General features: G+C 46.1%; 3 protein-coding genes and 1 non-coding gene across 4 annotated transcripts; 3 read left to right on the top strand and 1 right to left on the bottom strand.

Annotated features, from left to right (window-relative positions):
• Nucleotides 1–103: 103 nt before the first annotated feature.
• On the top strand, nt 104–4,098 carry LOC9629694 (poly [ADP-ribose] polymerase 2). The gene is made up of 21 exons (XM_024678654.1): nt 104–265; nt 318–399; nt 457–683; nt 736–841; nt 979–1,034; nt 1,093–1,172; nt 1,221–1,267; nt 1,318–1,367; nt 1,426–1,482; nt 1,532–1,612; nt 1,672–1,782; nt 1,845–1,920; nt 1,991–2,133; nt 2,208–2,281; nt 2,341–2,449; nt 2,497–2,569; nt 2,685–2,727; nt 3,116–3,176; nt 3,275–3,337; nt 3,697–3,753; nt 3,970–4,098. Exons 1-21 carry the CDS (start codon nt 104–106, stop codon nt 4,096–4,098), a joined length of 1,887 nt encoding a protein of 628 aa, XP_024534422.1.
• Nucleotides 4,099–8,895: 4,797 nt separating this feature from the next.
• On the top strand, nt 8,896–8,977 carry TRNAS-CGA. Its single transcript has one exon. It is a non-coding gene; the product is annotated as a tRNA-Ser (tRNA).
• Nucleotides 8,978–9,312: 335 nt separating this feature from the next.
• On the top strand, nt 9,313–10,335 carry LOC9656920 (acyl carrier protein). Its single transcript, XM_002961848.2, has 5 exons — nt 9,313–9,467; nt 9,530–9,611; nt 9,675–9,779; nt 9,883–10,002; nt 10,116–10,335. Exons 2-5 carry the CDS (start codon nt 9,555–9,557, stop codon nt 10,242–10,244), a joined length of 411 nt encoding a protein of 136 aa, XP_002961894.2. The 5' UTR covers nt 9,313–9,467; nt 9,530–9,554; the 3' UTR covers nt 10,245–10,335.
• Nucleotides 10,262–13,484, bottom strand: LOC9629692. The gene is made up of 14 exons (XM_024684208.1): nt 13,313–13,484; nt 12,875–13,262; nt 12,694–12,785; nt 12,474–12,641; nt 12,044–12,413; nt 11,874–11,992; nt 11,751–11,823; nt 11,483–11,676; nt 11,365–11,421; nt 11,234–11,318; nt 10,995–11,171; nt 10,670–10,945; nt 10,542–10,601; nt 10,262–10,474 (listed from the first exon to the last, which is right to left on the bottom strand). Exons 1-14 carry the CDS (start codon nt 13,366–13,368, stop codon nt 10,352–10,354), a joined length of 2,238 nt encoding a protein of 745 aa, XP_024539976.1. The 5' UTR covers nt 13,369–13,484; the 3' UTR covers nt 10,262–10,351.
• Nucleotides 13,485–13,780: the final 296 nt, after the last annotated feature.

Raw genomic sequence — 13,780 nt, 5'->3', positions numbered from 1 at the left:
GTGTAAAAGTGGAAAAGTTAATGCCAAGCTCGAATATGCTAGAATAGTTTTCAAATTTTAGGGTTTATCTTTCATGCATTTTTAGGGCGGTCGAGGATCAAGGATGCTGGCGCCTTACTCTCGCGCGGCCTTCCCGCCGCTTAGAAGGAGCTTTGCTATGGCCGCTCCCGCCAAACAGGATGTGATCGCGGTGAAGAAGGGGCGTGTGGTTTTAGACCATGGTTTGCCGGACGAGCTCAAATCCAGCTGCCATGTCCTAGAAATTGTAAGCTCTCTCCAAGTTACTTCATGGATGATTTGTGTAAATTCTTGAACAGGGAGATACCATCTACGATGCAATGCTCAATCAGACCAACATTTCCAGCAACAACAACAAGTACTACGCGATGCAAGTCTTAGGTAGTCTCTTGACTTTTTCTATGCACTGACTGATCTTGCGCTTTTCTCTTTCTGAAGAGTCTGATGATCGAACTGCGTACTATACGTTTGCGCGATGGGGTAGAGTCGGCTCAAGCGCATCCAATCTGAGCAAGCACGACGCGAAAGAGCCAGCAGTGCGAGAGTTCGAGCGTAAGTTTCTAGACAAGACGAAGAACCACTGGAGCAACCGGCACAACTTTGTGTCTCAACCTGGGAAGTATACTTTGCTGGAGATGGACTACGAAGACTCTTCCGAAAGCAAGGCAGGCTTTTCACTTGTTTACTGTTTCGTTCAAGTTGAAAACTGTTGTGAAGGATGTCGCCGAGAGTAACACTTCTACAAAACTGGACGCTCGTGTTCACAGGCTGATTTCACTTGTTTGCGACTTGAATATGATGAAACAGGAGATGACTGAGATCGGTGAGCTTGGACCTTCTCTCTTTCTATTTCGACTTGCTTGGAAGTTCTCTTTTTGTAGCTCGACTTAAGCTTTATTTTTCTATTTCGACTTAAGCTTGAACTTCTCTTTTTCTAACTCGAGTTTGTCAACTTTCCAGGATACAACGCCCAAAAGATGCCCCTCGACAAACTCAGCAAAGCTACAATCCTTAAGGTGATATTCTGGCTACCGAGTTAAGAAGCGACTGACTTCTTTTATTTTCTACGGAAAGGGTTATGAAGCTTTGAAGAAGATTGCAGCACAGCTAGAACTGAGCTCTCCAGATGCAGAACTGTTGCAACAACTAAGCAAGTAAGAGCTTTCCTCCCAGTAATTCTCTAATGACGTCTCGCTTTGCAGTGAATTCTACACGATTATTCCACATAACTTTGGGCACCGATCCATAAGTAACTCGGATTTTTTCTAGGTAGAGTTCTATGTGACCTGGAATTTTTAGGAGACCAAACAATCCGCACGAAGGAGCAGCTCAAGTCGAAGCTGGAAATGGTCGGAGAGAATCGCGGAAATGTTGTCTTCTTTAAGTCGAACATCTTTTTTGTGTCAGGTTGAGGCACTCGGTGAGATTCAAGTTGCAACGAAGATCCTCAAGAGTGGGAACGAGGTATGAACTTTTTGTTCACTACTTTCTAAGGTTTTTTCCTTCTCCCCAGGATGATCCCGCATACGCACAGTACAAACGTCTCAAATGCGAGCTGGACCCTCTCAATACTGACACCGAAGAATATGAAATGGTAAAATCACTCTCCTTTTTCTGGCGTTCTCCTCACAAGTACTCTTTCCGTTCTAACAGATCGAAAGCTACTTGAAGAACACCCACGGCCATACTCATTCCGGATACAAGCTCGAAATTCGCCAGGCCTTCAAAGTCAGCAGAGCTGGAGAAGATGAACGCTTTCAGCCAGTAAGTTCTAGGTTTTACGCAGCTTTCCGGGACCTCTTACCAGCGAGAATCTGGACGCTCAGTTCAAAGACAACCACAATCGGATGTTACTGTGGCATGGCTCGAGGCTGAGCAACTGGACCGGCATACTCTCCCAAGGTATGTATGCGCAGTAACACTTTTTGCTAACAATTTTTGACGTGGTTTTCGTGTGTCCGTGTCTCAACAGGACTCCGAATCGCTCCGCCTGAAGCACCATCCACGGGCTACATGTTTGGGAAAGGCGTTTACTTTGCGGACATGGTCTCCAAGAGTGCCAATTACTGCAATGCTAGCGCGAGTAAAAACGCGGCAGTAATGCTTCTGTGCGAGGTTTTCCTTTGCTAGATTAAAGTTCCAATCTCTTTTGCTTGAAACGTTTTCACGATTTCACGATTTCCTTCCAGGTTGCTCTTGGTGACATGAACGAGCTGCTACACTCGAACTACAATGCTAGTGCGCTTCCACCAGGGAAACTGAGGTGAGTTGACGCGTTATACTCTCTAAACTCTCAATGCTTTTTTATCATTTGACCAATAGCACCAAGGGCCTCGGGAGGACAGTACCTCACAAGAGCGAGTTTAAGCAACTTTCAGACGGTTTGATAGTACCAATGGGGAAACCTTTAACTTCGGGTGCTTACCATCAGGTACTAAGCCAAGCATGGCTTGAGTGTTACTTCTTTTGCTCGTCCAGGGAAGCTTGGAGTACAACGAGTACATCGTTTATAACACGGCGCAGGTCAGAATGCGCTATTTGCTACAAGTAAGTTTCATCTATTAAAGTTCGGTCTTAAAGTTTTTTTTGCAAAATAACTCTTATTAACTTTATTTTAAATGGAAAGTAAAATTTGTCCGTACGTTTTCTGTGAATATTCGTTTTAGGTGTTGAGGAATTTAGTATGCAGGGATCACTTGGAGTGCGCCGGTGAACGTATGGCCTGACTTCTTACTTTTCAGCACAAGATCAAAAGTTGTGAATTAGGCGAACGGGAAGCGATAACCATCGTTCGCATGCCCGACGCACAGTGGACTGTTCACAGAGGTGAGCTAACACTAGAGATCCAAGTTTAATTTCTAGCTTTTCGGAGAAACCATTCCTTTCATGGAGGAGAATTGCTACAGACTTGGAAAGCTCTTGGAGGAATCCTTGAAGAGCTACGGCTTTTGCAAGGAAGCGATCGAGATGGCTTAACAAATGCAAGTCGAGTTATTTCTTATTTCATGTCGTGGCTCGTCCCTTTAGAACCATGAGATTTCCATCGTCATGAGGAAGGCTCTAAGAAAGACGATCCGGATGGTCCTTTCTCAAGCAGATGGGAAGATGACGAGTCCTCGGTGAATCGCAAGAGGCCCATAGAAATTTTCTCTGGAAAGGTGGGCGACATAGACAAACTTGATACCAACATGAAGTTACTGTTTTCCAGTATCACCTGTGGGGGCCTTTCTTGACAACTACATTGGTGGCAATCAAGGGAGATGAGGCTCTGGTCGCTGGTGGAGGTGCGTTTAGTGTCATCTTTGCAAGCAAGAACGAGGTGTGTAGATTGGCCAGTTGCTTGAAACAGGAATTTGTTGTCAACTACAAGGGCCTAGATGTCAAGGACCTGGACACAATCATCGTGGACAAGGAAGATATATTTTATTTCTATTTATTGTAAATTTTGATTGTTAATAAGTGTTCTCCACTTCAACATCTGAGTCCCTAGAGCCTCTTGATCCCATTGCCATTAAGGAAATTTGGCCTCCAGTGATCTCTCCTTCAAAAAATCCAGGCAAGCCACAAGCAATCAATAAATGTAATGTAACACAAGCTATAAACTATACCCAAGTTATTCTGCTAGTGCCGCAAGGATTGCACAAGTGAGAAATTTGGACAACTTTTTGTTTTCCTGAGGTTTTCTCTTTCAGGAATGCCCTGGACGGTTCTTTTAGCAGGCTGATCGCAAAGCATGTAAGTTTTTCTTTCTTTCTTCCTTCTTTATGATACTATTTCTCTTGTAGGCAGGGAATTTATCGAGGAGTAGTGGATCGTCTGGCAAGGGAAAGCATGGCCATGGAGTAAGTAATGTAATATTGGTATATGTTCTACCACCTTACAAACAACGTCGAGTGCGGACAACCAAGGAAACATATGAAGTTCTCTCGCTTGTGACAACGAGTGATGAAGCATAACGAAGCTCGGAGGCTTTCCTTCGCGGCTGCATTGGAGCTGTACAGCTGCAAGCTCGTTGCGAACTCCACCGAGCTCACGGCCAACGGGTCGAGGGGCCGTCAACCTAATTTGACCACCTTGTAATATTCAGGAAAACCACGATAAAAAGCATGTTTCGCAATTTTTACTGCCTTGTAATTATCATCCGAGATAATGGCTGAAGGAGACACTTAGTTTTCTTCTCATGACCAAGGCATCTGCTATCTGTGATGTCCCTTACTATCTCTTGAGGAGAGTAGAGACTATCGCTGTAATCTGCTATTCGGACAGGCCTGGAGGCAAAGAGCTTACAACCTGCATCCCTTGGAGCTTCTCTCCCTCATTCCTCACTTCGTCCTGAGCCCCATTTGCCTCATTACTTGCCATGTCTCAAGGAGAAAATGCTAGCCTGCCACAGCACCAGCCACAGTCAGTTTCCTCTCACGCACGGGGTGTTCAAACAGAGAAGTAAGCAGCTCTTTTGTCCAGCTCAGTTACTATGCCTCACAAATCAGACTTTTTCCTCGATTTGCATCACTTTCCAGCCAAGCCTCTAGCATTGCACTGAAAGCATCGATGCCATGAGCCATGATGACTCTCGTCATGCTCCCAACAGGTCCCTGGGTTTTTCGTCCAGCACCTCTAGCATGGTCCATTGAATGAAGGACAGGCACAGCATCAATGTCTAGTGTGCCTGCCCCTCACCTCCACCAAAACCGGGACCTATTCGAACGGGACACCTTAGCCCGCTATATATGTAGCGGTCACTCCCCCGTTTAAACTTTGCGTGTCCTCACACAATTCCTAGACCAATGTCCCATACATAGCATACAAACGTTGTGTACTCGAAGGAGAGTGAGAAAACATGGGTCTGATTGAATGCTCTCCAGGACTTCTAACATTGCTGTTGAATATTAAATTAGAGAATATAGAGAATAATATATATATAATAGAGAATAGTAACTCTGTGGCATTGCATTCTCTGTTTGCTGAGCCAAAATTGTCATCTTAGCTTGAGTTGTTTGATCTATCACCAAATAAGGCCCATCGTACCGTGAAGAACACTTCCTTCCTAGGACACCTGACAAAATCTCCAACACCAAAGGGATGATCATTGATCCTTTTCTTGTAGTTCCTTGAATAACGAGCTTGTGGCCTGTTCAATGTTTGATCTTGCTCTTTCTTCCAAGCTTAAATGGGATCCAATAGAATGACAATGGAAGGGGAATAGATGCAAGGAGTTCTTTCAATATGAGACAAAACTGTGCCGAAACCTCATCTAGAAGCCCAACCCAATCTACATTCATCAGGCAGGCGAGAGCCTAGTGGATCCACTCCCTATACTTCCCGCAGTGCATTAACAAGATCTGGAAAAGCCGGTGGTAGGCAAAGATGAGTTATTTCATGTGGCTTACTTAGTAGGAGCGACTTCCCTCGCTCTGTTAAGTTTGCGGAGCCACAAAGACACTGTGAGGGTTCCATGGCTATTCTGAAGTGCAATTGCCAGGTCTTAATCATCATCCAACAGAGTCTCCACCCACACACTTGCTCACTCACAAAATGATTATGCTGTGACACCATTATAGAGAATTTTGGTTGCATGAGAAAAGTGGCAGATTGGTCCCTGATTAAAAAATGTGGGTTGATAATCCATTCAATTGAGAAAACTGGTTTATTCGTAGCATATTTTAGCTAGAAATTATGTCCAACATCCTCTTCAGGGGAGCAGCAGCCATCAAGTGCACAATCCAGTGACTTTGGAGTTGGGTGCTGGAGCTACTGCTGCGTTTGGTCAGGCCGAGATCCAACGTCTTTGACAACATGCTCGTCGTCACAGAAAGATTCCTTGAAACCGGGTCACGGCATTTGCAGTGCAGTTACCTCTCACGGCAGAACAGTATAAACGGTATCTGCACTTTAGGTTTAGGGCCATGGATCGAGGGCATCTATTGAAGGAGGTAGCTGCGGCCTATACACGTCTGACGGAATGCTTCCAGACACTAGAAGTGGAAGATTTGAGCGACCCTAGCCTGTTTCTGGAGCTGCCTTGGCCGTCTGTCCGCTCGCCTCTGGGGTGTCCTGGGGACTCGTTCTCTTACCTGGGCCGTGAAAGGGCCAAAGAGGTGTACAATCGTTTTGTGTCGCTACGACCACGCAGCAATCTGCTCTTCACGGGAGTATCGGGGTCGGGCAAGACGGTTCTCGCGGCTGCTATCGCTGGACACATGCTTGTCCGGAGGCCTGGTGGTCGACGACTTGTCTACATTGTTGGACACCAGTTCGCTCTAAACCCTGTAACGGTCTTGAAGGAGGCGCTCCTCCTCGCGTTTGCGGATGATGAATCAACCCAAAAATTGGTGCTGTCTGCAAACTCGCTTCTAGAGTTAATAGGCATTTTTGAGTATTCAAAGCACAAGCTGATGTTTGTGGTAGACGAGTGGAATTGCTTAGATACGAAGCGAGAGAAATACGCTGTTTATCCGAATGTTATAGAATCCAAGTGTGCACTCGAGAATGCAAGCTACTTCCATATCCTAATCAAAGTGGCTTCGGCAACATATGAATTCGCCATGGAATATCACCTAACAGACAAGAAGCCTTTGCGGATGGAGTTCAATGGGCCCTTCACTGCGGAGGAGTTCAAGACTTGGCTGGCAAAGTCTCCGTTCAGGGTCGGCACCACACAGGCAATGGTGTACCACACAGGGCTCACTCCACGGATGCTTCAGCTGTATGTCCAGGCCAATCAAACAGCTGCGTTTGACGTGCTTATCGAATCTTACACCAGGGATATAATAAGGTACGTTGGTGGACTGGAGGAAGCACCCCAGCTTGAGCTAGCCATGAGGATTGCTACCGAGGGAGCAATTGCCCCTGCTGAGCTCGAGGCTGTCCCGTGGTCATGCGCTTACATTGACGTTTCGAAGGAGATTACAGTGAAGCTCATTTCCAGATACTTGGCGGACTTGCTGGCAGCTGAAGTTATGAATACGTCCAAAGCTTTGTCTAGGTTACCTGATGCACGAGCTATATGGGCATTTGACGTTCGGAAAAATGCGGCCGTTCTCTCAGCCCGCAATTCTGCAAGGCTTGGCTGGAATGTGGAGGCTTTGGTGGTGAATGTAGTGAAGGCAAAGGGAAGCATACTCGGCCGCTTCTTCTCCTGTTGGAAGGAGTATGACACTGGGCATGAGTTGGAAGTTTTGGTGGCTACTACTATGACGGAGCTGCTCTCTGGGGTTCTGTTTTGCCCCCGACACTTCAACGAAAAGGCCGTTGATTTAGTGTGGCTACAGGTGGAAAAAGGTGGCGAGCAATACGTGCTGGTAGTGGAGGGAGTACAGATCTCAGTGTCATCAACCAAACGAAAGCTAGCACGCCAGAGCCATATTGCATGGAAAGAGATCCTTCCTCAGTGCTTGGCGTTAAAGGAATTGTTGGTAGATTTCAGCGTGTCTTATGCCTACATTTTGCCAAATGTTTGTCACCAGGATACAGACTTAGCGGGCGGTAAGCTATTTTCTATCTAAAGGTGTTTATCCGTGCTAACTTCATTCATTGTTGCTGCAGCAAATGTGAGTTTCCGCAGCTTTGCAGAACTTGATGGAACGTTGGCATTTGTTGATCAATTGAGGCTTCCTGAGCCTGAGGAACTAGCTGTTGAGAAAGCAGTTCAGTGTTCTGGGTTTGTCAATATGAACAGATGCAAGCACTTGAAGCGGGGAGCTGAGGAGCCGTACTTCTGCTGTCCTGCTCATGAGAAGCAGCAGCAATATCCAGGTGAACTTTCTTCTTTCATTTTTGATGTGTTTATATTTCTGACTTATGCAACAGCACTTGAGGGTGAGGAGCTACCTCTTGAGAAATCTGTTCGGTGTTCTGGGTTTGTCAATACGAACAGATGCAAGCGGGTCAAGAGGGGAGCTATGGAGCCGTACTTTTGCTGCCCTGCCCATGAGAAGCAGCAGCAAGATCAAGGTAAATTTTATTTTTTATTTTTTATTTGAGTTTCTGCCATATGCAGCAAGGTGATGAGCAAACAACTTAAAGGATACTTGTGGACTGGGCCGCAGCCAATCCAGATGCGTCAAGAATGGCAAAAAAAGTCACGTTGCTCAGTTTGACGCCCTCCACATCCAACATATCAGCCTAACTTGAAGAAAGCGAAGACCGATTTTTTTTCGCGAGATCAACATGTTCCATCGTATTATCTCTGCTCTGTTAAACTCGAGGCAGAAATCCACGTCTAAGGAGCTTATTTCTCTTCTTGACTTCCTCATTTTAGTCAAAGATTTTGTCTTTGTCTACCTTCTAAGCTATAATGACCCAACTTGTATTCCAAAGTATAGGTACATACAAGAACAGAAACAATAACTGTAAGCTCCTTTTCCTCCTTTCAGTGATGATCAGCCCCAATTGTGAAGAGCTGGTGACAATTCAGCAAATACTTTTAGTAGAGTGAAGTCTACACCCTCAATCCAAGCTATCCAAATGTACACCATCTCAAATTCCATTGACCGCAAGAAAAGAAACTCTTTCAAGCTGTGCCCAGGACTTTGCTTCCGATCCATGATTATACAAGTTGGTTAACAGCAGCAGTCCACGAAACAATGGTCAAAAGAATACTAAATCCACATTGCTATCTTGTAGTTTAGACAAAGCCCACATGAAATAACCACTCTGACATGAATCTTTTTATTTTTATCATGTATTTACTTGTATTTATAAATACTCAAACCACGAAACTATGTATATAGGTTTGATGCCCTGCGGGTCCCCATGACTTTTACAAACATTTATTTATCTATCTTGTGGACTTTTTATCCCTGATATGAGCGTATCTTTTTTGTCCCCAAGCAAATCCATGGAACTTTTTATCAGCTGCTAGCTATACCCAGAAATGTGAACGTGCCAGAGTGGTTATCGGGCATGACTCGAAATCATGTGGGCACTGCCCGCGCAGGTTCGAATCCTGCCGTTCACGCTTGTTTATTTTTCTCTCCTGCTATCACCACAGCTGCCAGAATGGATCCTCATGGTGTGGAGGAGACGAGCCTCTTCCAGTTGGGAATGCTTGGGAGGGAGAAGAGTGGAGGCTTTGAGAAGAGAAAGCAGGTTTCTTTCTCGTCGCCTTGCTCAAAGCAAAGATCTGAGTGATCTTGCTAGCGGTGTAGAGTGTGTGAGTAGGACCTTTGCTTTAGATTCCAATGCTGTCAACAACCAGAAATTAGGGCTGACTACCTTTTAGGACAAAAAGTACTATCAAACTCATATCAGTTAACAGTAAGAAATTTAACTTAATTTTGCGCTGGAGCATCCTCCGCCGTAGAAATTAACGGCAAGGAGGAGGGTTTTAAGGCGGACGTCTCCCAGGGTTTTCACAAGCAGCGCAGCGCATCCTCTCTTCTCTCTCTCCTCTCTCTCTCTCTCTCGCCTCTCCCGCGGGAGGACCTCGGGCAAATCTACATCTCCAGGTGAGACGCGCGATCTTGGTTTGCATGGTCACTCACTCTCTCATAATCGCGCGCCTCCTTAGATCGTCGCAAATCCTCGTCAATCCCATGGCCGCTACCTCCGCCGCCGCCGCCGCAGCAATCTCCAGCTTCTGCCCTGCCCAGGTGAAATTTCATGCAGCGCCGCCGAGATCTATCGCCTTACACCGTGGATTTTGGATTTCGCAGGCGCTCGGCGCGGATTTGAGACCATGCACTGCGCTGGGATTCAAGGCCCGGACCGTGGTGCTCTCCACGAGCTCTCTTCGGCGCCTCCAGGTCTCCTGCCTCGCGGTGAGCAAGCTCTTCCCTTCTCTCTCGATCGAATTCATGGATTATTTGGGCTTTTAACGCTGCCATTTTTCTCTCTCTCGTGTTTTCTACGTGTTCTTCCCAGGCCAAGCCTGAGACTCTGGCTACTGTGCAAAAGGTTATAGCTTGCCAGCTGTCCGTGGAAGAGGACAAAGTGAGTCCCACTTCCAAGTTCACGGATCTTGGGGCCGATTCGCTCGACACTGTAAGTTCTCCTTCCAGGTTCTCGAGAAGTTCCCAACTTGGAAGAACTTCTCTTTGATTCTTTCGAGCACCATTCTCATCCAGCTTTTATTTCCGTTCTTGATCGATACACAGGTTGAGATCATGATGAACCTGGAGGAGGCCTTCAAGATCAGCCTGGGCGAAGAGGGTGCCGAGAAGATCGTCACTGTCCAGGACGCCGCCGACATGATCCAGGACGTGATCTCCAAGAAGGGCGAGTAGAAACTTGTCGTCCCGAGTTTTTTTTTGCTTCTCGCCTTTTGTTTTGACTGAATCTCGAGAACTAAAAAAAAGGCTTTTCATCTTCTTCTCACGGATTTCGCTGTTGGTCAGTCAGTCGAGTCGGATTTCTCGCGCTTGTCTGCTTGCTGTTGCGACTGAGCCTCAAGTTGCTTGACTCTTTCGAGCTGTCTCAGCAAATCCAGGCGCTCCGGCGCGTAAGCGGACGGTATCTAGAAAACGATAAAAAGAATCAGTAACTTGGGAGAGTAAAAACTTGGATAGAGCTCGAGAGTTTACCAGAGCTGGAACGTATTTTTGGATCGCGGCCAGCATTGCAGCGTGGCCAACCGCGGTCACCTGATACGAATCAAAGTAAGTTTTTCAATCGATCAACGTATCACGCAAAACTAGCTCTTTTTACTCACAGGTAGCAGCATGAGAAATCCGATTGGTATCACCGAGGCGAGATCCGTGAAGGTCCGCATCAGCATCTTCTTTTCTCGCTCGGTCAGTTGCTGTCCGAGAGCGCCGTTTTTCAAGAGAATAGTCGCCGACGCGACGTCTGTGCTAAGCAGCTGCGTGCCTCTCCACAGATCCGAGCTCGCCTCCCTCAGCTTCTCGATGGATTTGTTGAAGACGTCGTTGTAAGTTTTTGCGTTCTCGCTTAGCTCCGGAGCGATGCTGCCGTCATCCAAGCAGCCCTGTGAATGAAAATGAGTTTCCTGCAAAGTACGAGAATTTCCAGCATACCCCGACGTCTGTTTTTGCTTTGAAAGACGCCTCGAGAGCTTCAGCTTCCTTTTTCAGCCGCCGCAGTCGTTCCAAATCCTTCCCGAGAGCTTCGAGCTTGTCAGCCCTGCTGCCACTTTGCGAGCTCTGCAGCAAGCTTTCTAGCTTGCAGATCGATTCTTCCATGTTTCGCAGATCCTATAAAGGAAAACACAACAGTAAAAACGCAATCCCAATTGTTCTCTTCTTTGTCTCCTTGCCTCATCAAGTAGTTGAAGTTGCTTCTGTGCAGTAACAACACCACTTGCTGTTAGCAAACCTCGATCCTCCTCCACGACGCATTCTCTGTGTACATCGGCTATCAATTTTGTGAAAGAAAAGAAAATTTTACCTTGAGGAATCCAAGCTGATGTTGTATCTTTCACGGCATTCAATCAATCGTGATTGGCTAATCACAAAGCACACAAAGTAGGTTAGATCGCGGAAAGTCTATAGAAGATAAAAATCACCATTTGATGAGATAGTCGACCACTCTCGAGCCGGAAGGATCTTGAACCCAGGTGCTGTATTTCAGAAAATCCGGTACCCAGCGCGAACAAACATTTAATACAGTGTAGATAGCAACCGTGTCCGATGCTCCGCTGTTCCCGAGTAGAGATGCTTCGGGAAGCAATGGAAGCCATTCAAGTTCCTCGCAGACCACCTAAGATGCAAAAATATGAAAAAATATGACTCAGTACGACAAACTAAAGGAAAGAAACAATTCGGAAAGAGAACCTCAACAAAAAGTTGATAGTATGTCAAAGTCGAAAGTTGTGGATAGAAGAGCACACATCCACCTTCCAGATATCTACAAGGACACATGAAACTTAGAGATGGACTCAACAAAATGCGTAAAACCTGAGCAAGCTCGCGATAGGCTCATCGAGTTGTGACTCCGGCTTTCTGGACAAGAAAGCACGGGCTCGTCTACCAAGCGCAGCAAAAAATCCAAACGTCGCCAAATCCCGTTCCAGTGCCTGCCTTCCATAAAACATCAGCACCAGCAACTGTTAAGATGAACAAGTTACCTCCGCTGTGTCGTAAGGTCTGAGCTTTGTTAGCACCCCTTCTCGAGTAAGAGCGTTCCTCAAAAACTGCTCCGAAAGATCAACCCAGAAGGCCCTTTCGTCTGCACCACCCAAGGGACCGCTGGCAGCTCTGGAGCCAAAGTAGGACAGAAACTCCCGACGAAGTCCCAAGTTACAGGAAAAGCTGTAGACCTCGGTGATGGAAACAAACTCCGTTTGCATGTTCATCAGTCGTCCGATCTCGTCCGTCAGAGTGCTTGTGAAAGCAGCACACGAAACTGTTGCCGGTCCCAGTTTCATCGCTGCGCCACAGGCAGTGATGGTCAATCTTAGCAGCGCAACATCACTAGCCTCGCAAGGACAAGCTGTACTGCCAAGAACAAACCAAACCAACGACTTAGAAACACACAGTAGAATACATAAAACTTACGTCGATGTCACTGCCGAGAAGTGAGGATCCTTTTCCAGGATGTTCACGTAGCTCGCAACCATGAACGGGAGCTGCTGTTGCCAAAGCCAGTCCGAGGCGGCGGAAGGATCCCGAGACGATAAAAGTTTTTTGATGGATTCTTCTAACGGAGCACACTGGTGCGAAAGACTGCAAGAGAAAAAAAACATCAAGCAAAACCAAACTGTGAGACATCCATCACCTTCTTTGGACAAAGATGTGAACGTCTCTATCCCTTCCATCTCCCCGCATTGCAATCTCCATGGCCGCTTGGAGCAAGGAGTAAACAGAGACCTTTTACAAGCAAAACAAAGCTAGTTTAACGAAAAGAAACAAAGCGAAAGGTCGGAGGAAAAAGCAAAAAAATCTTCTTTCGAGCATACCTGGTAAGAGAGGAGCTTCATCCAAGCTTTGGTATCGAAGCCAAACCCTGTCCACTTCTTGACGAGCCACGAGCCCTTGCTGAGCGACTCATTCCTCTCCACCGATACCTGGAAAGCTCGAGCTCCTTCGTGCAGCATTTGGAGCAAGCTCGTTCCTCCGCTGGAATCGATCCTCGCGAACGCCTCTTGCCACCAGCTGCTAAGCGCATTCTCGCTATCGGTGCTACTGCCGCCGTTAATCCGAAATCCCTGCGAGGAGGAAGAGGAGGAAGAAGCGAGAGAATTGTTGTTCTCGGCGGCAATCCGGTGCCGCGATTTCCTCCTTGCTGGTTTCCAAGGGCCAAGAACAGCCATGGCGGTGGAGGAAAGCTTGGACGAGAGAATGCTCCTGGTCGAGGAATGAATTGTGAGGAAAGAGGCGCAAATTCTTTCGCTTACCCGGCCGAGCGAGGGGGAGAAGAAATCAAGTAGGGATTCCTGGCGCCGATTGCCATCGCCGCGAGCTCGCGCTCCTCTCTTTAGGACATAGGGCTCGAATATACTCTGTAAAGCCCTAACAGGTGGCAAAAAGTAATTATTTTAAAAACAAGTTTAACTTTACCTTTAGAGTAAAAGTTTGTAAACGAATATTAGGAAACAAAGATAATCATGTGGACATGAAACATAATAAATTGCTATGTGTTAAATGTAGCAATGCTTGATTTGCTTAATAATAATGTTATTCTAATCTAATTGATCAAATAAAATTTATAATTATAAGCATGTTTACAAGATTAATTTTATTGCATATCAACCATTAGATGATAAAATAAAAAATATACTAGAAGGGTTTAAGAAAATTTATAAATTATAAACATGTTTATAAATTATAAATATAAAATTAATTTAAATAAATAACAACCATTA

The sequence above is a fragment of the Selaginella moellendorffii genome, unplaced genomic scaffold, assembly GCF_000143415.4.
Source record: "Selaginella moellendorffii unplaced genomic scaffold, v1.0 SELMOscaffold_1, whole genome shotgun sequence".
NCBI lineage: Eukaryota > Viridiplantae > Streptophyta > Lycopodiopsida > Selaginellales > Selaginellaceae > Selaginella > Selaginella moellendorffii.
This window is presented reverse-complemented; position numbering and strand designations above follow the sequence as displayed.

Bases quoted from the DNA above. Each gene is read 5' to 3' on its own strand.
- LOC9629694 (XM_024678654.1), top strand. From the start codon at position 104: ATGCTGGCGCCTTACTCTCGCGCGGCCTTCCCGCCGCTTAGAAGGAGC. The intron at 1,035-1,092 runs GTGATATTCTGG...TTCTACGGAAAG, and splicing joins GCAAAGCTACAATCCTTAAG to GGTTATGAAGCTTTGAAGAA. The intron at 1,268-1,317 runs GTAACTCGGATT...TGGAATTTTTAG, and splicing joins CTTTGGGCACCGATCCATAA to GAGACCAAACAATCCGCACG.
- LOC9656920 (XM_002961848.2), top strand. From the start codon at position 9,555: ATGGCCGCTACCTCCGCCGCCGCCGCCGCAGCAATCTCCAGCTTCTGC. The intron at 9,612-9,674 runs GTGAAATTTCAT...TGGATTTCGCAG, and splicing joins CCAGCTTCTGCCCTGCCCAG to GCGCTCGGCGCGGATTTGAG. The intron at 10,003-10,115 runs GTAAGTTCTCCT...ATCGATACACAG, and splicing joins GGGCCGATTCGCTCGACACT to GTTGAGATCATGATGAACCT.
- LOC9629692 (XM_024684208.1), bottom strand. From the start codon at position 13,368: ATGGCAATCGGCGCCAGGAATCCCTACTTGATTTCTTCTCCCCCTCGC. The intron at 11,824-11,873 runs GTTTTACGCATT...GTGTCCTTGTAG, and splicing joins CCTATCGCGAGCTTGCTCAG to ATATCTGGAAGGTGGATGTG. The intron at 10,475-10,541 runs GTAAACTCTCGA...ATCGTTTTCTAG, and splicing joins AAAAATACGTTCCAGCTCTG to ATACCGTCCGCTTACGCGCC.